The 22,581-nt window shown below is 34.7% G+C and overlaps 1 protein-coding gene across 1 annotated transcript; it reads left to right on the top strand.

Annotated features, from left to right (window-relative positions):
* Nucleotides 1–4,035: 4,035 nt before the first annotated feature.
* On the top strand, nucleotides 4,036–10,928 carry LOC127079483 (phospho-N-acetylmuramoyl-pentapeptide-transferase homolog). Its single transcript, XM_051019861.1, has 8 exons — nucleotides 4,036–4,328; nucleotides 4,442–4,516; nucleotides 6,122–6,339; nucleotides 7,130–7,580; nucleotides 7,937–8,001; nucleotides 8,395–8,582; nucleotides 9,564–9,772; nucleotides 10,227–10,928. Exons 1-8 carry the CDS (start codon nucleotides 4,224–4,226, stop codon nucleotides 10,407–10,409), a joined length of 1,494 nt encoding a protein of 497 aa, XP_050875818.1. The 5' UTR covers nucleotides 4,036–4,223; the 3' UTR covers nucleotides 10,410–10,928.
* The last annotated feature ends 11,653 nt before the right edge of the window (nucleotides 10,929–22,581 follow it).

Below are 22,581 nucleotides of genomic sequence, written 5' to 3'. Positions count from 1 at the left end.
TCCTCATCATTAGAGGAATCTTTGTAGCAATATTTCATAATGAGAAATCTGTTGGAGGGGATGAAATCTACATGTTTGATATTGATAGAAATGATCTAGGTTGACATTTTCACAGATGCTTAAACTGGAGGGCTTTAAGTAATCTCTAAAGTAGAGTTTACTACACAGTGGTGAAGTGCCCTAAGTCATCTCTAAAGTTGTTTTCCTAGGTTATTTTGAGGATTGAGTATATTGGAAAAGTTGTTTTTTCTTTACTCGAACTGGTTCATTGATAATTTAGTTGTTTTTGATCCCTTTCGGACATCTGAACTAAGAATCCTCTGTTATGGTTCGTTGAAAATTTGGTTGCTTTAACCCTTTTGAACACTTGAACTAAGAAAAGAATTGAGTTCAGGCTGTTATTTGTTGCAGATTTAAGAGCTACTTCAAATAATTTTTTATGCTTTGTAAGTTTAGTTCAATACTTTTTCCAAGTAAAACATTCAGTTCACTATTTAATGTTTTCCAAATAAAACATTCAGTTCTCTCTATTCTAAATTCTTTCGGCTTGAAATCTATATGATGTTTTGAATGAGATGTACTTCCATTTTATTTAGTTAATGATGTTTTGAAGTTTTGATCTTTATACAAATTATTCAAGTATCTAATTATTAGAAAGAGAAATTGAAGATGAGAGAGAGTGTGTTTGCATTTATGTTATTTGATAATTCTGTAATATGAAAGTTAGTTAATTTGTGAACGTGAGTTTATTTAGTGCAATTAAGCCTTTTTGACTCAGACATAGTTACACAGATTATAACATAACAAAATGGGTGTATTGCATGGAGCTGGAGTTCAACTTGGAATGATTACAAAATATCAGATGTTGTGTTGGCCAAGCTAATGTGTTATGCTTTAGTGCTAGGTTTGGCCACCAATTATTGCTTTTGGGATCACTAGGGCACTGTATTAGGAGGAACCAGTTAATGCATGATCTGGATGTTGATTTTCTATCATCAAGATTTACTCCAACCAACATTTGAGAATGCTTTGAGAGAGGAGAACCTAAGTAGAAGTTAACTTAAGTAAGAAACCATCGTAAAATGAACTTTGAGATATTTGAGGATCCTCCTAACGACAGTCCAGTGGTTGAGTTAGAAATTGACAAGCCTTATTGACATCAAAACTTATTTTAGATCATGTAATAGAAGCATGCTGCATTACCCCCAATATTGACTTGTAAAAGTCTGAACCATGTGAGAGGCATTCCTTTGGCCTCATCCAAAATTGCTTTTGTGAGTAAGTTCTTTATGTACTTAGCTTGTGAGAGGAATAGAGGGTCACTTGATTGTTGACTAACCTCTATGCCTAGAGAACATTATAGATTGACCAAATGTTTGAATGCAAACTAATTGTTTGATTTGGAAATGAGGACATGAATATGTGTAGATGAGTTGTATGTACAATGATATCATCCACATAGACTAGCATGATAATGGAGTAGCTGTGTGTGATAAGTGTAAACAAGGATGGATCACACATGCTAGAAATGAAGCCAAAACTCCTTAATTCCCTGTTGAGTATCTTAAACCAGGCCATTAGAGCTGGTTTTAGGCCATAGATGGCTTCATTTAATTTGCACACCAAGTGTTTGTCTGAGTGCTCAAATCCCATGGGTTGGTTCATGTACACTTTTTCCTAAAGAATGCAATTGAGGAAGGAATTATTAACTTTCAATTGAGTGATATATCATCTTTTAGATATAGCTAAGGTAAGGACCACTCAGAACGTGACAAGTTTGACCACAAGAGAGAATGTTATGTGAAGTTAAAATCATGTTGCTGATGAAAACCCTTAGCAACTAGTCTAACTTTTTTATTTGTATAGATAATCGTCGGGGTTTTTCTTAACTCTGAAAATCCATTTGCATTCAATGACATGTCTATTGGGTGGTAGAAAAGTTAAGGTCCATGTATTATTTTTGAGTAATGCATTGTGTTCACCAATCATGGAAATAACCCAATCAGGATTTTGGAGGGTAGTTTTGTGAGAGGTAGTTCAAGTTCAATAAGAAGTATAGGATGTAACCTAGGCTACACAATCTCTTGGCCCTATAATGAGTGTTATTAGGATAAAGAAAGCATAAAGAAGTAGGTTTAAGGGTATGAATTGTAGGAGATGCGAGTGAGATGGTGTCAGACGTGGAACTATAATTTCGTGAGCTTGGAGATGCAGGTGAAAGCGAAATGTGACTTTGTGATGGTTAGGAATTTGAAGACGTAGGTGAAAGTGAGTTAGGATTTTGAGAATATTGAGAAGTTTGGAATGTGGTTGAAGTGTGGTTTGGTAAGGATTAGGAATTTTGAGATGGGGGATGTGAGGTGGATGGTGAGATATTTTGTCAAGAAGGTGCAGCCCATAAACTTGCTGAGTTTGATGCACATTTAATTTGATAGAGTTTGAGTGAAAAGGTGAAGTGATGGGTGTTTGAACTCTCCACCATTTGTTTGCACTGCTTTCACCTTAGTATTAAATTATACTTCAACAACTGTAATGAAGTGTGTGAAATTGATTAGCACATCCAATTTTAATTTAAGTGGAAATAACCATGTATATTTAGTACAAGAGTCTACACAAGTAGATAATTATATTCATAAAAAGAAATCATAGGAGCCCATACATCAACAAACAACAAATAGAAAGTAACATGAAAAAATGAGTGAGATAGACAACTAAGAAGTCTATGTGAGATTTATGTGGTACATAAATATTGCATAGAGATAGAATAGCCTTTAGAGCTTCATGATAAGGGATGTTGCACTCTTTTGTGCCAAAAACATACAGAGACCTATAGTTGGTGCAATTTTATTTTGAAAAGATTGATAAGTGTTACAAGTGAGTGAGTTGACAGAGGGAGAAGCAATAATGTTGGCAGTTTGTAAATCACCAAAAGTATAAAGTCCATCAGTGCCTAGAGAGATCCTTGCAAGAGAACATCAGAGTGGACATGTGATTATCAGAAACAAGAAGTAGATTCTTGAGTGTCAACAATGTGTGTGCTTTATAAGGTGATTGAAAATGATTGGATATTAGGAACCAATAGAGGTTATTGATTGAGATGATGTCTTGAGAAATGTTAACTGAAATAGGTTTAATTAACACAATTTTCTTCATTTTGTCAAGTTTAAATTCATGTGAGAGCAACATTGACTCAACTTTAATGATTTGAATCATAACAATACGACATTGAATAATAGATACAAGTGTATTATAATCATCCGATAATCGATCTAAAGTTGCTTCTAAATGATTACGATGCGATACAGGATCATCAACTAAATATAGAATATCAATAATTTTTTGAATTTTAGCAAGATATTATGAAATCGTTTTCCTATATTTGGAGATTGACTTTAATTTAGATCTAAGTTGCTTGGATTTCACATTGGCATGATCAAAGATATGTTTGTGAATTTCATCCACCGAGAGAATGGACACACCTAACAACACGAAGAAGCACGGGGTTAGACAATGTTGTGAAAAGCCACATATAGATGAACAGATCATGTTGCTCCCATGTGATATATGCAATATTTCTACGTCATTATGTGACATATCATAGAGGATCATTGAATTTATCACGTAGCGATAAAGCATATCCTTGTGTGGCGTGCGTATGATATCTTTGATATTTTTTCAAGAAGATAAATTATCTTCGTCTAGTTTGAGTGGGATTTTCTATGTAGGCATCTTGATGATGTTCTTTAAGCTGATACTCAATGCAATTTGCCTTGAATCCCTTTCAAACATGGTTGAAGATCTTTTTAAGCTTTTGATACCATATTAGAAGAGAGAATTGAAGAAAGTATTGATAATTCTAAAATATGAAAGTTAGTTACACTCAACAAAGTTTGTTACAAATCTAAAATAGAAGCAAACAAACAGAGTAGAAAGCACGTGGTGACAACAAGAATTCACGTGACAGATAAAAATGAGAGCAAACGGTTTCGGCTACGCGATGATATCAAAGTAGAAGCAAACAAAATGTCGCTATTAACTACCGCTATTTGACACTTTCCCTCTCTCAAATATGTAAAAAATGAAAATTTCCTTTCTCGGAACGGTATATACTGGCGCCATTCCATTCAATTTTATTTCATCGCCTTTTCTTTCTTCTTCATCTTCTTCTTCATTCTCTCCTCAGATCTACTTTCTCTCTCCTCTCTCTCTCTTGCAACGCATCAATGGCTTCTCATTCTGGTCTACTCAACCACCGAAATCTCCCTCTCCGTCTCTCCCGGATTAACCACCTCTCTCCCCCTTATCATTTTGATCGCTCCACTCTCAAGGTAAGCTTCTACCGATTTCAATCTTTATTCACTATTATTTATCTTGCGTGACCGTGAAGTGTTTTATCTTACTCATTCATTCTTTAATTGATTTCTCCTTCAATTTTCTGCAGTTACGTCCGTTAATTATTCAACAATACAGGTTATGTGTTCGACGTAATGCCATTTCTACTAGAGCCTTCGACGAGGTGCATCTTGTTTCAATATATGTCAAAATGAGTGATGATCATAACTGAGGCTTAGGTTTAAACAAAAGAATCTGCAGCATAGCTACTCTCCTTTTTTAGATCATTAGGTGATAACATCGTTGGATCTCTGCATTGATGATCAAGTTGCATTGGTGATCAAGTGTTTGAGATTAAGTAACATTTTAGAGTTGATTATGAACATTAAATAACGTTTAATATTGATTGTTATGATCTAGGTTGAATTTTTCTCCTCTCACTCTAAGAATATAAATGATCTTTTCGCTTATTACATTCCTTCTTTATAAGTTTTACTCCGGTTTTAGTGTGAAAATTCTAAATAAAACTTGTACCAAAAAGATAAATCTCTGAAACCATACTTTGTTTTCTAATATTGAGTTTTGAGAGGGAATTGTTTATCAATTTTAAATTAAAATGCATCTCACGAACTAGTTTGACAATTTCTCTGCTACAATAGGATTGCACAAAGGTTAAATACTAAATCCCTGCCTTTTTAGTTTAATAATGGAAGTACTCAGGAAACACATCCAAGAGGTTCAATACTAAACCCCTACCTTTTCACTTTATTCATGGATGTACATTTGAAAACACATCCAAGAGGTAGTACCAAGATATATGATTTTTGCGGATGATAGAGTCCTATTTGGAGAGTCGAAGTAGAATTTAAATGAGAGGTTGGAGACTTGGAAACGAGTCTTAGAAACGCATGACTTTCACCTAAGGAGAAGTAAGACGGAGTATATGGAATATAAGTTTAGTGAAAGGAGAAGCGTTTTTAACCTAGAGATGAAAGTTGGAGACCATGTCACCCAACAAATCACACGGTTTAAATATCTTGGATCCGTAATACAACATGATGGAGAAATAGAAGGAGATGTAAACCATCAGATTCAAGCTGGGTGGTAGAAATGAAGGAGATCTTAGGAGTTTTATGTGACACAAAAGTACCTTTCAAGTTGATAGGGATATTTGACTGGACATGAGTAAAAACCTGCGATGTGTACGAGACAAAATAGTGAGCGGTTAAGAATCAACATGAGAATAAAGCAAGGTTAACAAAGATGAGGATGTTGCATTGGATGTGTGGTAAGACTAGACGAAAAGATCAGAAATGACAATATTAGAGAGAGTGTCGGGGTAACAACCTATAGTAGAAAAAATGGTGAAAAATGGACTTAAGTAGTTTGAACATGTAGAGAGAAGATCTGTAAACTCTATTGTAAGGAGAGTAGATCAAATGAAGATGAGTCAAACTATTAAAACAATTGTAAGAGAACCTATTAAGAAAAACCTCGAGATAAACGAATTGGATAGAAACATGGTATTGAACAGAACATTATGACGAAATTTGATTCATGTTGCCGACTCCACTTAGCGGGATAAGACTTGGTTGTTGTTGTTGAGAAATTTATTTAAAGGCATTTAGCAAACAAGTTATTTTGATTATTCGACTAAATTTATAAGTTTATACCTGGGATTTAACTCAATGAATCCCTTGAAGGCTCTAACAAGTCATTTCTTGTCACGAGCTGTGATTTATCTATAGTATTGTTGTTTCATTGTCGTGACATCTGTTATGTGTTGCAGGATTCCTTTGACTTTCCAATACTTGATGATTGGGATCCTGAAGAGAGTTCTTCATATGTGCCCTCATCGAGTGACGGCGAAGAAGACTCTGATGACGAAATCTTTCTTATCCCAGTAAATGATGTTGATTTGCCTTCTGCTTCTGCTTCAAACAATGATGCTTTAACAGTGGCTGCTCATCGGCTTGCAACCATTGGGCGGGGACAGAAGAAACATAGGCAAGTATGTTGTAGAACTTGTGCAAATGGTTATGTTTGGGATACCCTTATTTGTCAAAGAGAACATTTCATATGCTGAAAAATTAAACTATTATTTCATAGCATTTATATGGTATCTAGATGTTTGGTTTAATTTTATCATGTTTTGTCTCTAAGCAGTTTATTAGAAATATAATGGGAGTTCTGCTTCATATATTATATTAATGTATAGTACTGTCACTGATAATTTGCAAAAAAGCACAGCCAAGATGAAAATTTGGATATTAATTGACATCTAAGGTGTAGGTGACCTAAATGAATTGAAATTCCGTAAGTTTTTTGTTAGAGCTAGATTTGCATCTTTATGGTTGGTGTGTGATTGCCTTTTCTATCAGCTTTGAAGCTATTGGATCGAGATCAAATGGCTGATCTTGTAACTTCAGTAAAAATGTATTTAAAATTAAAACCATTCATTTTTTAGAAGGTGGAGATGGATACTGCAGTAAATTTTACTATATTCAATCCATTTCAAATTGTGCGCTAGATAGATGCAGATTTCCAATAGTCACCCATCGGTATCACTTCCTTGCTACTTTATTTTGTTTTTAAATTAATTTAATTGGAAGTTGAGAGTGTAAGAAGAAAATTCAATGATGGCGGAGTGAGAGATTGTATGAATGAGTTTCCTTAAATGCAGAGGATCTCATTTCGTGGCAGACTAGTATTTAATTAAGTAACTCATGATTATAAATTGCATTTCCTATTTCTGTTTGATGTTACATTAACCCAGTTTTGTTTTAATTATTTCCAGGATCAAACTTGGCCTTTTCATCACCATGGGGCTTATAATCGTCTTGACAGTACTGCTTTTATATGTTGATTGGTGTATGTGGAAAATTGTTAGACTCCCGTTAGCACCTTTTTACTTGACCCGCCCATTTCTCATATCAGCCATTCTGGTTTCTTTTGCTGGCTATGTTTGTGTCCCAATTTTTCGTCATTTGAAAGCTATCCATGTTATCAAGCAACAAGGACCTCTTAGACATCACTTGAAAAGGAGGACACCTACGTTGGGTGGTTTACTTTTTGTACCAATTGGTGTAATTGTTGCTCATGTTATTGCTGATTCCTCATCCATAGAAGTGTCCGGGGTATGTGGTGTAACAATTGCATTTGCAGCAGTCGGTTTACTCAGTGACATATTAAACCTCACCAAGAATCATTGGAGAGGTTTACCAGCATTGACAGAAGTTTGCTTGGAGGTGATTACTCTATTACTCTATTTACTTTTATTAATTTAAAGCATTATTTGTGGGGTTTTGATGTGTTGAACTATTGTTCTTTGAAACCCAAAAAATATTATACTATGGTCTCTCATGGATAATATTTCTATCCCTTTACATATCAGTGTTTGCAATCTAATCCCTCATCAGTCCAAGACTCCAAGTTTGTAATCCAAATCCGCCTCATAAAAACATTCAAATTGAAAAATAAAAAATTATATGCAAGGACTCTAGATTTGGGGAAAAAAAAGACTAAAATAAGTTGCCTGTTTTAAAAAAAATACATTGCTTACATCCATTTCTATTTAATAAATCTGCATTTTGATACCACACAGGTAGCTGTCGGAACGTGCTTTTCGTTTTGGTTGAACATCACCAGTATATCTTCACCCTATGGCATGTATACCTTCTTGTAACTAATCTGATCAACATTTTTCTGATAGTAACTCACATATAACTAATCTGATAAATATTTTCTGGTGGTAGCTCACATACCTGTTCTCACAAAAGGCATTGGCAGTTGCAAATGTGACATTTTCCCCCTACTGTTCTTGAGTCATACAAATAATTAAAAAATAAACTATATGAATATTTTTTCTGTTTTCAGTTAAACACACACTAGACTAGTTTTAATCTCTCATATCAGCAACATTCAGTATAAATCTTCAGCAGTCCATTGATGGATCTGAAAATTCTACCCAATGTCAGGAGTGTAATTGGAAAAAATTTAAGACAGTGTACTTTGCTTTGAAAACATCCATTCTCTTACTTTCCCTCACTTACATGCGTGCAGGAAGACATTGCTTCCCCTACCAGTAGGCCTTGTGTATTTGGGGCGATATTACCATCTCTTGACCTCGTATTGTTTTGTTTCCATGGGCCATGGTGTTAAATTAGCAGATGCTCTTGATGGACTTGCTGGAGGCACTGCTGCATTGGCTTTTATTGGAATGTCAATAGCTGTGCTGCCAATATGTTCAGGTTAGTAGCATGTCTAGTCAACCATAGACTTGGAAATCTAGCATCTCTAGGGAAGATATTCCTTTTTTAATTATTCTAGTTCTATATTCCAATTATTATACATAGTAAATAATGTAATTTTGGCTAGCATGTTGTTGTCTTGCAACCTTGCACTTGAACATGATAATGCAACAGGGATGAATGTATATGACTTAATAAAGTTGGTCTTCTTAAGACCTTAATTCATTATAGGTGTGTAAGCTCTCCACACTTCATGTTGAGCTTTGTAAAACGACAGTAATGACCTTCATACTATTGAGATCTCTCTGCTTTGGTATTTTTTATTGCACCCTGACCACTATCTCTCATCAAAATCTGGATCTAAATATGTCACCATGATTTTTCATTTTGTACTCCATGACTGTTGTCACTAGTCAGAATGAGAAACCTCTGTTCATTTTTAAGACTCAACAATATTATATTGCATCCTATCATCTGAAGCATGGGTACTTTTAAAATAGTAAAATACCGGTACCGGGTACGCACCCGTACCGGGTACTCGTGGTACTTCATTTTATCTCATGATTCGGTTTTGAATGAAATTTTTAGTTTTCTCAAATATCAATATAATATATTTATGTGTTTTAATATTTTTGTTATTGTATCTTAATATTATTTTTGATTTTTTCAAATTTTTATAGTGAAGTTTTGTTATGAACTTATAAATTTAGTTCTTTACTCATACATTTTAAAAAAAAAATCTTATTTCTTATTAACATACCCGTATCTTGATTTTTTTGTAAATGCCGTATCCCGTACCGGTACCAGCACCCGCACCGGGTACCGTACCCGTGCCTATGCATCATAGAATCCTATGTTATTTTACTAGGATATGGAAAATGGTCAATTTTAGTACTAATAGAGTAAAGACAATGAATCCTTAACAATAACTTGAATTCTGTTTGATATTTTTGTTATTGATTTGTAAATATGTCAAATCAGAGCTTGCTATTTTTGGAGCTTCAATGGCTGGATCTTGTGTTGGATTTCTTCTATACAACAGACACAAAGCATCTGTTTATATGGGTAATACAGGATCTTTGGCTCTCGGTGGTGCATTAACTGCAATGGCTGCATGTACCGGAATGTTCTTCCCACTTTTAATTTCTTCTGGAATTTTCATAGTCGAGTCATCATCAGTTATTCTTCAGGTTTGTTCCATGCTTGTAATGATGGCTACATTTATGTTATCTGATTTTTCTTTTTCCTTTTTATTTCATGAGTTAAATGTTCTCAAGTGTCCTTTTGAGAAATATGCTCAAAGGCATTCTTGCTATCTTTTCAAAATTAGCTTTATTAACCTCATTTCAACTTTGTTTTTTTTTGTTGTACTGGATCTGTTAGCTTTTTGTTTCTAATATTTTCCGCAGGGTTTGTATGATGTAGGTTTGATATCTGTTCTAAAAAAAATTATATATTTTTTATTGAGTATCACGGTTCAAATCTAATTTGTAGAGTTTTTTTCATATGAGATGATATATGGTCTTAAACTGTTAAGAGCATTCCCAATGTGGTTACTTTACTCATTAAGCAATAGTACTAAATATGTACTCATTATTGGTGGATCCTTATTTTGATAGCTTGTTGCTTTCTTTTCTATTTCAGGTATTGCACTTGAAGATAACTAAGGGTTTGCTGGGACCAAGTTGGGCCTTTTTAAGAATGCCACCCTTGCATCGTCGCCTCCATTTGCTCAGGTTCAGGGAACCAAATATCGTACTAGGTGCATATCTGATTTCATCTGTATTGGCTTTACTTGGCGGATACGTGGGACTAATTTCAGCTTAATAACTTCTGAGTGGTGTGAAACTTCTCATTCTTGATATCATAGAAGCATATATCATGTCTTAAAAAAAAAGCAGCATTTATCCTCAGTTGGTCTAGAACACCAACCAATACAAGAGAAGTTGTTTTACACCCGCTCAATTCTATACAACTTTCACCTTACTTTAAAAAAAAAAGCAAAGAAAAATCTTTGATTGAAAGTACACTTTCAAGGTGCCTTGCATGATCACATCAAGATCATGGGTTCTAACCATATTTTTGCTAGTGATCAATACATAGATAGATACCAATAGAAAATGGGATAGGATATTGAGTTTAGCAGGGTTTAGAAATATACTGAGTTTTGGGTAGAAGTATACTTTTTAGATGTTGAAAGTAAAGTATTATGCTTCTCATTTCTGTTGCAGCACTTCATTTGCAACACATAGTGTATATTTTTGAAAGGGAAGTAATTCTAGAGGTGCAAAATTAATTTCGATTTGTTTGGTTCTTCAAATATATAATTGATTATACTCTTTGGAATTGATTATACTTGAAATTATGATTTGCAACTTGAGTTTAAAATGTGAGTTCTATGGTGAAATTTATTGTTCAACTCAGTTTTTCATGAATATATTTAAACATAAATCATTTTATCTTCTATTCACTTTTAATCACAATTAGTTTTACAAAATCAATTTATTCTATATTAATTTATGTCATTGCAAAACCAATTACAAAGTATAGAGGGGCTCAAAAAGTGAAATAGAGTTTGAGTTTTTCATTATTTGTTAGACATGTTTAGAAAATAATAGTAGTATATGCTCCAGAATTTCAAGTTCTTTAACGAGTGATACATCCAAATAATAGAAATATGTATCTATTCCTAATTTTTTTTACCTAACAATAAAGTTCACACGTGACATGTGGGGGCATGGTGCACGAGTAATTTTAACATCTGGATTTTGTTATCGATGCTCTTCTTATATGGCAAACTCTAAACACAATTATTTCCCTCTTCAACGTTATGATTTTTCTTAAACAAAAAATGTCAATGCAATTTTTTTTATTGAGAAGTGGACAGATGTAAAAAGGGACTTGTTTATGAAAAAATACCTAATGAAATTTTTTAAAATGTCCTTCTGACTCCGGACATGCGGACATGCATTTTCGGATGCATCTTGAGTTTCACTAAATTACGCTTCACTTGAAATTTATATCATATTTTTTCTAAAATTTATTCAGAAGATACTTCTTCAGAACCCGTGTATGTATATCCCATGTATTATTAAACACCATTTTTTGATATAAATTAATTTCGAGATGCATTTGTGCATTCACCCAAACAATAATTTTTTACTTTGTTTTAGAGATGTCTTGATGAAATTGGCGATGTATTATAGCTATACTATCATATTCAAATTTATATAAATTAAACCGTAAACTTTTGAAATAATAAGAAAATGCATTATATAAATTAATAAATCTGGAATACACAATGAAGTCAAAATAAAATACAATCGATAATAGTGCTCATAATACAAAAATTATATACTACAGTGTATGACAGACTTGGGCCCCATGTTCCTACGCTGCATTCTGTATTACAGTGTCTCCCCAATGATGGCATCTAGAACGTTCCCACCTTATAACCATCCGAAAAGAGTCCTTTGTATATATTTGGAAGTGCAGTCACGTTATTGTATGGTATCATTTTATTTGTTTTGATGTTTTTGTCAATTTAAGTGTATATGTTATAGTTTGTTCGCTTATTTGTAATTTGTTTGTCATTCAATTATTCACGTGTTTGTATTTCATCCGCATTTGAGTTGTATTGTATCCGCTTCGGCTATTTAACGTTGTACTATTAAGATCATTCATTACTCAATAAAATTAAAGAGTTGATTCATGATAGTGTTCATTTATGAGCCTAGTAAATTGCTTTTTATCGTTTCATCACGTCTTGCTTGAATCACAAGTTAGAACTCTTAGATCAATATGTCAAGTGATTTCTTTCGAATCAAGTGGTAAGTGTGAATTGAATTAGGAACCTTGTGAAAATTAGGATTTGTCTTGGATGATTTGATTTGAATAACAAAATGAATTTGACTCGAATCACAACCTCATGTGACTCGAATCGTGTTATAATTCTGACTCAAATCACAAGTCTCCACAGAGCTAGGATTTGACTCTATTTAAATTGACCCGAATCATGAATTTAACTTGACTCGAATCATGCTTTCTTCTTGACTCGAATCATGGCTTCACAAATCCAATTTTTCATCTTAGATTTAAATAGTTGTTTTTTGATGAAAGATATAAGTGTGTAAAATTATGTGGGTGAAATCCATTTAGAGACAAAATGTCAATTTGTATTATCTTATTTAGTGTGTCTACTCCTAACATCTTCAACCTTTCTCTTGCTTTAAGAATAACCTCTTGAGTGTGAATACATGCCATATTCACTTCTTTTTGTTGCACTTTATTCTGGTGCAATTTGTTGTTGTTTTGAATAAATTTGAGAGAGTGAGTTGATCAATCTTATAGTGATGGTTGGTCAAGCTCATGATATCCATTAAGATCCAAGATCCATTTATCCAGAAATTTGATGGAACTTTGTGTGTGTGTGTTTTATTTATCTACATCGATTTTTGTGACTAACACCTTGTGAATTAGAGTGTTTGTGAGATTTCTTTGGCACCATTTATCATCTTCATCTGAAATCTTTTTCCATTATTGTGGACCTTCAAATCTCTAAAGATTGAGTGTTGGAGACTAGTGGTACATTAGGGTATCTAATGTTTTTGTGTGAAGTTTGTTGTCTATAACAGGTGCAAGTATCATTTCTTGAATGTTGTTTGGTTCTTATTAGTATCTATCAAGAAAAGAGTTTCATTATACTCCATGGAAGACTTTGGAAAAACCCAATATAAATTATTCGCAAGTTAGAGTGGGAAGATGTCCAACTTTGGTGAGATTGTGCAAAGGTTGGTCGCAGACAAATTTGAGAGTTGTCCAATCAACGCTTAGATATGACAATTGCTCAGACAAAAAATTAGTGGGATCAAGATGGATTGCCACATACGAAGACTTGGAGCAGAGTTATTGTGGATAACAAGGTTATTGGACAAGATCTTTAGGGATCTTATTTTTTGTGAGTAGTTTGAGTGTCTTCATCAACATAGGGAATTATCGTGTGATATTTTATTGTAATCAAAATGCTTGTATCAAACTTATCAAAATAGTGGAAAATTGTGATTATTTTTCAATGATTCTTTAACACCGTTGGAGAGTGGAGTAGGAAAAGCGAGGATGAACTCCGAACCACTATATATCTTTGTGTATCTTTCTTTCTTCCCTTATCTCTTTAATTCTCCAGCATTTATTAATATTTCTATTGCGATAGTGCATTATTTCATCGTTTGTATGTCATTTAGGTTTGACCATGATTATAAGGATTTAATGTGTAAGCTTAGGTTTGCGATGCATCAATCTTATTGGATCATCATAAGTTCAATTATGTATTGAATGGACATATATTTAAAATGTTTTAAATATCTTTGTTTAAAGCGAATTTGGTTATCTTGTAATTGACTTGCATTAAAAGTAATCAAATCCTTAGTAATATCTTGTAATATTTCACTCAGTTTTTTTTCATTGACATGCTTCCAAGCTCTCTTAGTATTGTGTTTTGCTTCCGCATTTCTTAAAATCTTTGATTTCGTTTATGGAACCTAAAATATTTTTGAAATTGTCTTTTAGGGAATATGCCTATTCAACTCCCCCTTCTAGATCTATTTGTGAACATACTCTCACCAAAAAATTGGTACCATAGAGAACTTTTGATCAAAGTCTTGTGACTCCAAAGTCGAGGATACGGGTCTTTGATACTATACGAGTTTTTCTATCTGTTTGGAAGCTTAAGCAATTTAATGAATTCCAATTATATTACAATAATTTCTTAATGTCTAATCATTTATTGCATACATTACATAGGTTAACTTAAAGTAAAACCTTACTAGTTATTCTTTAAACATTAATTGTATTTTAGATATTCTCTAAGTTTTGATTCATCCAGGATTGAACTAATAATATTTTGAGGTATGTGCAGTATAGTCGAAAATCTAAAATTATGTCATAGATTTTTCTCTTTATTGATACTAATTAAAGATGGACATGCATTTACACAACCACGTGCTTGAAGTTTTTTAGAGATAGAAGAAAGAAACCAAAAACATTTTCTAGTGACCTATTCTTCCAAGGTTATCGTAAAAAGAAGATGAAGGAAGATTGTGACTATTGGCAATGATTCTCCGAAGTTTCAACAGTTACAAAAGATTCAAGGATATAAATGTGTTTATTGAAGGGGTAATGATTGTCAATGAGTTGAATCAGTTATTCAGGATTGACAAGTTGTGTCAATTAGTGATAAACAAACCATCATCGTTTAAGTTCATCTGAAGCCTTATGAAGAAGAGACTGATAGTATTCTTTAGACGTGCAAGAGGAATTGTATCTAATTAGTGTATTATTGATTGTATGTTAAGTTTATGACATTCTTATTGTTGATTACTAATAACTTTCGTGTGTAGTAAGTTAAGTCGAGATCGTCTAAATTGGTATATGATCGTTTCAACCTGTCATACCCCAAAATTTGCCTGTTAATTTTTATGATAAATTGATTCATGCATGGCATTCATTTCACATTTGCATTCATTCATTAGCATACATTCTCATATAAATTATAAATTTTAATTTATTTATTATGTGATACAGATATAAAAAATAATAATAATTTTGGTTATCCGTATGATATAAATAAATTTTATATATATAAATAAAATAGTTTTAATTTAATGATAAATAAAAATAGATTTGAATTTTAATTGTATAATTAAAATTTTAAATTAATTTTATTTGTTAAAGCTCAATAAATTATAATAACTATTTTTTATAATTTAGTGACTCATGTTCCATTTATTCATTATTTATAATAATATTTGTATTTAATAAATATTTAGCATGGTTAAACCCTAACTCTCCTAAAGTATAGGAAGGGATCCAATTATTTAGCAAGGTTAAACCCTAACTCTCCTAGAGTATAGGAAGGGATCCAAATATTTAGCAAGGTTAAACCCTAAAGTATAGGAAGGGATCCAAATATTTAGCAAGGTTAAACCCTAATCCACACCATTATAAATATTTCATATGGCTGCAACGAGAGGAGAGACGGAAAAGAGGAGAGATACAGCAGAAGAAGATACACAAGGCAAGGCAGAAGCAAGAAGGTTCACGGGCAGGAAAAAGAGAAGCAACCATAAAGCACTCATAGCCTGAATAAGAACAACACACATACAGTGAGCAAGCTAGAAGAATCAAATCCCCAATAAGTGTTCATTAGGGAATTTGCATCCATCATGATTACCTTGCAATACTCCTTAATTCATGTATGAATAATATTGGTTTAATATATATACATTGAGATGATGTATTCATGGTTTGGTGGATGTTGATATTGCTTTATTCAAGTATGCATCTGTTCTTGATATGTCATAGCATGTTGGAGAAATTCTGTTTGCATGATTAAAGAATTATATCTGCCATTTAATTATTATTATATGAGTGTTGTTTCTAGCATGATTATGTTTATTTCACATGTTGTTATTACATAATAATGATGATGATGATATAATGGTGATAATATAAATCCTTGGTTGTCTTTAACATGTATGTGTAAAGTTTGTTTTATCATTATCACTTGCAGTAAAGAGAACTAATACATGAGTAAAATAATATAAACTTCTTGATTTGTGCATGGCTATTTTTATTATTGCATGATGATTATATATGATCTTATTTTATGTGTGTGGTTTAATATAAGATGAAGTTACAAGTTTGTTATATTCACATGAAAGAAACAACATGAGAAAAAATAAAGTAGTTTGCCGTAAGAGAGAAAGCTGTAACATGCATGGTGGTGTTGTGTCAAAAGGGAAAAATCCATGTAGAATTAATATATATTTTAATGAAGGCGAATAAATAACGAATGGACCAACATGGCTCGTTGGTAGCTCCCCCCTCGTTCGAGCCCCATGACCTATTTTTTAGCTTTTCAGTGTTTTTACTATGTTTACTCCCTTTCCACTATAATTAATTCACCACTATTTTTCTATTATTAAAATAAAACCCATTAATTAATTTTCTAATTAATATATTATATTAGTTATTTAAACTAGGATATAATTTAATCTAGTTTATTAATTAAATTTTCATATATCACTTAATTAATTAAAATGGGCTATTTTGAATAATAAAAATCTATTTTTTTTTAGTTTAATTAGGTTTTATTAGTTTGTATGCCCTTTTAATTTTGTACTCGTTAATTAAGATTTAGATATTTTATATCCCCTTTTAAATTATGTACCCCCATCCCGAAGCCATGTAATAGCGTAGTCTTATTTTTCGCACTTTAATTTTTCCATACCGTGAATATAACTGTCTACATGTATGCTAATAGGATTGCATGGAAAGATAAATAATCGAACTTAGATAAATTAATTCAAGATAATATATCTGAATCCAATCATTTCCACACTTGCACCTCCAGGGTAACCCTCTCTTTGTTGCCTTACGATATTATGGTCATGTTCCGCGAATGTGGGGATACCCTTAGCAAAGACCCTTTCGATTAAATCATCATCATCTCTAAACAGATAAGTCATAGTCCCTTCGATCAAAAGGTTAATATCCCTACAAGATGAATCATAGTCCCTCGAACGTTGCCTTCGAATATATGACCTTGTCCCTCGAACGTTGCCTTCGAATATATGACTCTGTCCCTCGATGACCCTTCGTTGTAGCCTATGATTAAATGATGATCGTCTCTTCGAATGCTAAGGTATCCTTATGAATGTTGCCTTCAATGACCAATCGACGACCCCACAACGTCCCTTTACATCCAAAGGATAAGACTACTTACTTCTCAATAGTAAGGACAGTTTTACCCTCATAAGGATAAGAAATACCTATAAAGACCTTGGTTAGGGATAACTCTTAAATGCTTGCTCACAGCTTAAAATACTTTTCACACCTCACATTTTTCAAAACATCTTTTAGAAAATCACCACTTAGTATACATTTGCACCAGAATCATCGCCGAGTTATATTTTTCTAAACATCTTTCAAAATCAAACGAGATAAACACTTAGTATACATTCGTACAAGAATCATTACAAAGTTAAAATCTCCTTTCAAAATATTTTCTAAACACACCACATTTCTCGAACACTTTCTCAAACAAGGAAAACATAAGTGAGTTAAGCAATTAAGAGCCAATGGATAACCATGGATACAAAGGGTGCTAACACCTTCCCTTTGTATAATGTACCTCCCGAACTCAAAATCTAATCAAGGTCTTTCCTGTTATTTTCCACCTTTCCTTATTGGATAAAAGAAAAGTCGGTGGCGACTCTTGCTATCCGCAACATTGCTTTTCAAAGCAAAAACACAAAGTCAGTTCACCGTATCACATAACTGGCGACTCTGCTGGGGAATCTTAAAAAGAGAGGTTACCTTAAAGATAAGATCACTTATGTTTTCAAATTGTTTCTTTGTCTGATTTACTTTTAAGGGATTGTTTTGGTATTCTATGCTTGAGTGAAAGATCCTACACCCGGATCTAGTGTACCTTAGGTAAGTAGCAAGAGATCATCGTGACTGTCCGGCGTATACTGGAATGGTTAAAATGATGGCTACGGTTAATGTGACACTTTGGATGTCCTGATGTTCCTCATGTTTACTTGAGGAAAAATTTGGCGTCTGCGTGGTGTCATTAAAGCATTAACCAGACCTTTAGAACCCTAATTGACTCATCGTAGCCATTAGAAAGTAGTGAGATAACTGACTTCGGTTCCGACTGGGGTTGGTTGATACTCGATACTACACTCTTTGAGATTGGACTTTAAGGAAATTTTGGTCAACCGCTTGGTGTTGCACTGAAGTGGACTTAAGGAAAGGTCAATGATTTGAGATCCTTCTAGAACCCGGTTACTATTCTAGGACAGGTTGAACCAACCAAACTTCAGTGGGGAGGGTACTTACCTATGGAACTCATGCAAGCCTTAAAACCTAGGAATGATTGTGGTGTGACTTGTTTGTGCTTGTTACTTACTTGACATCATAACATCATAACATCATGACATCATGGCATTGTACTAACCATTTCGAGGACTTAGGGATTTAACTTTGCTCTGTTTTGTAGGGCTATGGCTTCCAGGAAGACCATCCGGATCAATTTTGTAGCGACCTCTCCTCAACTCAAGGATTTAGTGTCGGAACTTCCCGATCATGCTTAATTCATCAAGCAACATGGTTATCTCCTCAATTTAGTTACCACCGGTTTCAAGGAAGATATGATGAGAGTTCTATTCCAGTTCTTCGATCCTAAACATCATTGCTTCACCTTCCCAGATTATTAGTTGGTACCCACATTAAAAGAATTTTCCAGGTTGCTTGGGATACCTATCCTTGACCAAACACCTTTCAGTGGTTTAGAAAAGATTCTGAGGTCTGAAGAGGTTGCCGCGACTTTACACATGACAAAGTCCGACATTGAAACTAATTGGGTAACAAGAAGTGAAGTTAAGGGTTTACTTGCCAAATTTCTGATAAATAAGGCCCGAGAATTCCTAAAAGCTATGAGTGTCCACGCTTTCGAAGATGTTCTAGCATTACTAATCTATGGTTTGGTGCTATTTCCTAATCCGGATCAATTCATATACATGAATGCTGTTAAGATATTTCTCACTCATAATCCTGTGCCCACCTTGCTTGGAGACATTTTGCATTCCCTTCACACTCGTACTATGAAAAGGCAAGGGACTCTCATGTGCTGCGTACCTTTATTATCTAGGTGGTTTATTTCGCACCTTCCTCAATCAGTCTTGAAGAATGAGCAAAATTTGAAATGGTCTCAAAGGATAATGTCGCTCTCCCATTCGGACATCCATTGGTGTCCCCAACCCAAAGAAAATGTTATCATCATTGACCGTTGTGGAGAATTCTCTAACGTACCACTCCTGGGGATAAGAGGAGGTATTACTGATAATCCTGCTTTAGCCCTACGTCAGTTTGGTTATGCTCGAAGAGATGGTCCACATGAAATAATTATCCAAGGCACTGTGTTTGACTATGACAACGATTCTCAAGGTCTATGTCAAAGGTTTGTACGAGCTTGGGGCATGGTGAAAAGAAGTACTTTAGGACAGAAAAACTCTATTCCTATGGAACCTTATCTCAGATGGGTACGCGCCAGAGCTCGTGAGCTTATCATGCCATATCTTGCAATCAGACCTCTGATTGTTGAACCAAAAGTTGAAGGAGGTACCCCTCAGATCATTCCTTATCCAGATATGCCTACCAATGTTGAAGAATTGAAGAAATCTTGGATCCAGTTGTGAGAGGAAAGGGATACTTTTGAAGCTCAGTTCTGTGCCGAAAGGAAGAAAGTATTAGAGCTCACCAGCCAGCTTAATGAGGAACGAAGTCTCAATGCATATCTCCGCCCAAAAAGAAGCCGTCCCTGGGAGACTTGAGCTTTCATTTTTTCTTGTAATGAACATTGATTAAAGAAATTATTAATAAAAGTTCCCCTTTTTGGTGGTTTACGCAAAGTTAAATTCCAAAAGTCCTTGAAAACATTTCATACATTGCATAGCATAACATAACATTGCATAACAGGTACTCTAAAGGATCAATGTTCTCACGGTCTTCCTCTCAAACAGAAAGATGGCCCTCGAACAAACTGTCAAGGATCTCCAGGCTCAGAATGCTCAATTCCAGGAGATGATCTTGAACTTATCCAAGGGGCAGGAGGAACTGAAGACTCTATTGCTCGAGAAGAAGAAGGACAAGAAATCTGTGAGTTACATTAACCCAGGAAGAAGGCTTAAAGGACAGGCTCCAGGAGTCAAGATTGGAATTCCGAAGGATAAAAAAGATGAGACAGAAAATGATTCGGAAGATGAGAATGCTGATCCCTTCAACCCTGAGGACGACTATGAAAATTATGAAAATGAACAGTACTCTCCGAAAGATGATAAGTATAAGTTGCTGGAAGAACGCATGCTAGCTATGGAGGGTCAGAAGGCGCCCGATCTGGATTTCGAAAGCTTAGGTCTGGTCTCTGATGTGGTCATTCCTCGCAAATTCAAGGTCCCCGCTTTCACTAAGTATGATGGTGCGTCTTGTCCTCAGATGCATCTGAGAGCTTATGTGAGAAAGATCCAGCCGTATACCACTGATAGGAAGCTATGGATCCATTTCTTCCAAGAGAGTCTGTATGGCACACAGTTAGAGTGGTATTATCAGCTCGAGAGCTCTAACATCTGCACCTGGACTGATTTAGCGACAACTTTCTACAAGTACTACCAGTATAATTCTGAATTAGCGCCTACTCGGCTACAGCTGCAGAATATGACTATGGGCTCTCAAGAAAGCTTCAAAGAATATGCTCAAAAATGGAGAGACTTGGCTGGCAGAGTCAAACCCCCTATGACTGATCGAGAATTAGTGGACATGTTCACGGGTACACTGACTGGCCCATTCTACAGCCATCTATTGGGAAGTTCCTCATCGAGTTTCACTGAACTTATATTGATGGGTGAACGTGTTGAAAACGGCATTCGAAGTGGAAAGATACAGGCGGCTACCTCTGCAAGCACCAAAAAGTCCTATCAGGGGAAGAATGAATCAAATGCTGTGTACGGTCAAAGGGGTCATAACAAGAAAAATCGTGACCATACTGTTGGAGCAGTTACGATTGCAGCACCGCCATCTCAAAACTTCCAACACAGATAAGACAGGCCAAGAAGGCAGTTTACCAAGATCAATATGACTTTAGCATAAGCACTGCAGGGTATGCTAAAAGCAAATTTAATTACCCTCAGAGATCCTCCTGCAAATCCCAACACTACTTCTCCTCGTTATAATCCCAATACCAGGTGTGCATATCACTCCGATAGCCCCGGGCATGATACAAACGATTGTTGGTTGTTGAAGAATAAGATTCAGGATATGATCGACGCTGGAGAAATTGAATTTGATCCTCCGGAGACTCCTAATGTCATCACTGCTCCTATGCCTAATCATGACAAGACTGTTAATGTTGTGGATGACAATTCTCACATTACTAATGTAGCTAACTTAGCATCTCCTCTCCTGATCATCAAGAAGAATTTATTGCAAGCTGGTTTATTTCCAGGTTGTGTTGAAAATTGTGATCTCTGTATACTCCGACCCAATGATTGGTTGAAGTTAAGGAATGGTATTCAACGGCTGATGGATGATTGTACAATTCTCTTTGAAAAGATTCCTAAGGTGGAAAACCCTATTGAAGAAATATCTGAGATTGCTAGGTCCAAAGTTCCAATGAAAATTACCGCTACTAGAGTGCCTGTGAAGATTACTGCTGAGCCCAAGGTAGCTCCCCTAATTATTACTGCACCTGGCCCAGTACCGTATTCCTCAAGCAAAGCCATTCCGTAGAATTATGGAGGTGATGTTTACATCCACGACATAAAGCAAGATGATAATTATGCTAATCCTAATGACGTTGACATTGTTGGGACTGGTAAAATTACTCGAAGTGGAAGGATATTCTCTCCAGAAATCTCACCTCCCGCCCCTGAAACTCGAGGAAAGGGACCAGTAATCAATCCTTCTCAGTCAAAGACACCAGTCGAAGTTACTACCGAAGATGTTGCCAAGCAGGAAATGGAAGAAATGCTAAAAATCATCTGTAAGAGTGATTTTGATGTGGTAGAATAACTGGGGCATACTCCGTCTAAAATTTCGATGTTATCCTTGTTGTTATCTTCTGAATCTCATGCCAATGTATTGATAAAATTCTTGAAGACCGCTCATGTACCTCAGGAGACATCTGTCGATCAGTTAGAAAATTATGTTGCTAACTTGGCTGTTGATAATGGCATAGGCTTTTCTGATGCTGACCTGACACCAGCAGGAAAGAATCATAATAAAGCTCTGCATATCTCCATTGAGTGTAAGGGGATCACCTTGTCTCATGTGTTGATCGACAATGGCTCTTCTTTGAATGTGCTACCGAAAGCTGTGCTCGATAAGCTTGACTGTAAAAGCATTGAACTGAAACCTAGTAACGTTGTGGTGCGTGCTTACG

This window comes from Lathyrus oleraceus, chromosome 1 (genome assembly GCF_024323335.1).
Source record: "Lathyrus oleraceus cultivar Zhongwan6 chromosome 1, CAAS_Psat_ZW6_1.0, whole genome shotgun sequence".
Classification (NCBI taxonomy): Eukaryota; Viridiplantae; Streptophyta; class Magnoliopsida; order Fabales; family Fabaceae; genus Lathyrus; species Lathyrus oleraceus.
This window is presented reverse-complemented; position numbering and strand designations above follow the sequence as displayed.

What these genes read in the sequence shown, in the direction of transcription:
- LOC127079483 (XM_051019861.1), top strand. Translation starts at nt 4,224, where the DNA reads ATGGCTTCTCATTCTGGTCTACTCAACCACCGAAATCTCCCTCTCCGT. An exon ending in ATATCTTCACCCTATGGCAT is followed by an intron (nt 8,002 to 8,394) that starts GTATACCTTCTT and finishes ACATGCGTGCAG; the next exon opens with GAAGACATTGCTTCCCCTAC. An exon ending in TGTGCTGCCAATATGTTCAG is followed by an intron (nt 8,583 to 9,563) that starts GTTAGTAGCATG and finishes ATGTCAAATCAG; the next exon opens with AGCTTGCTATTTTTGGAGCT.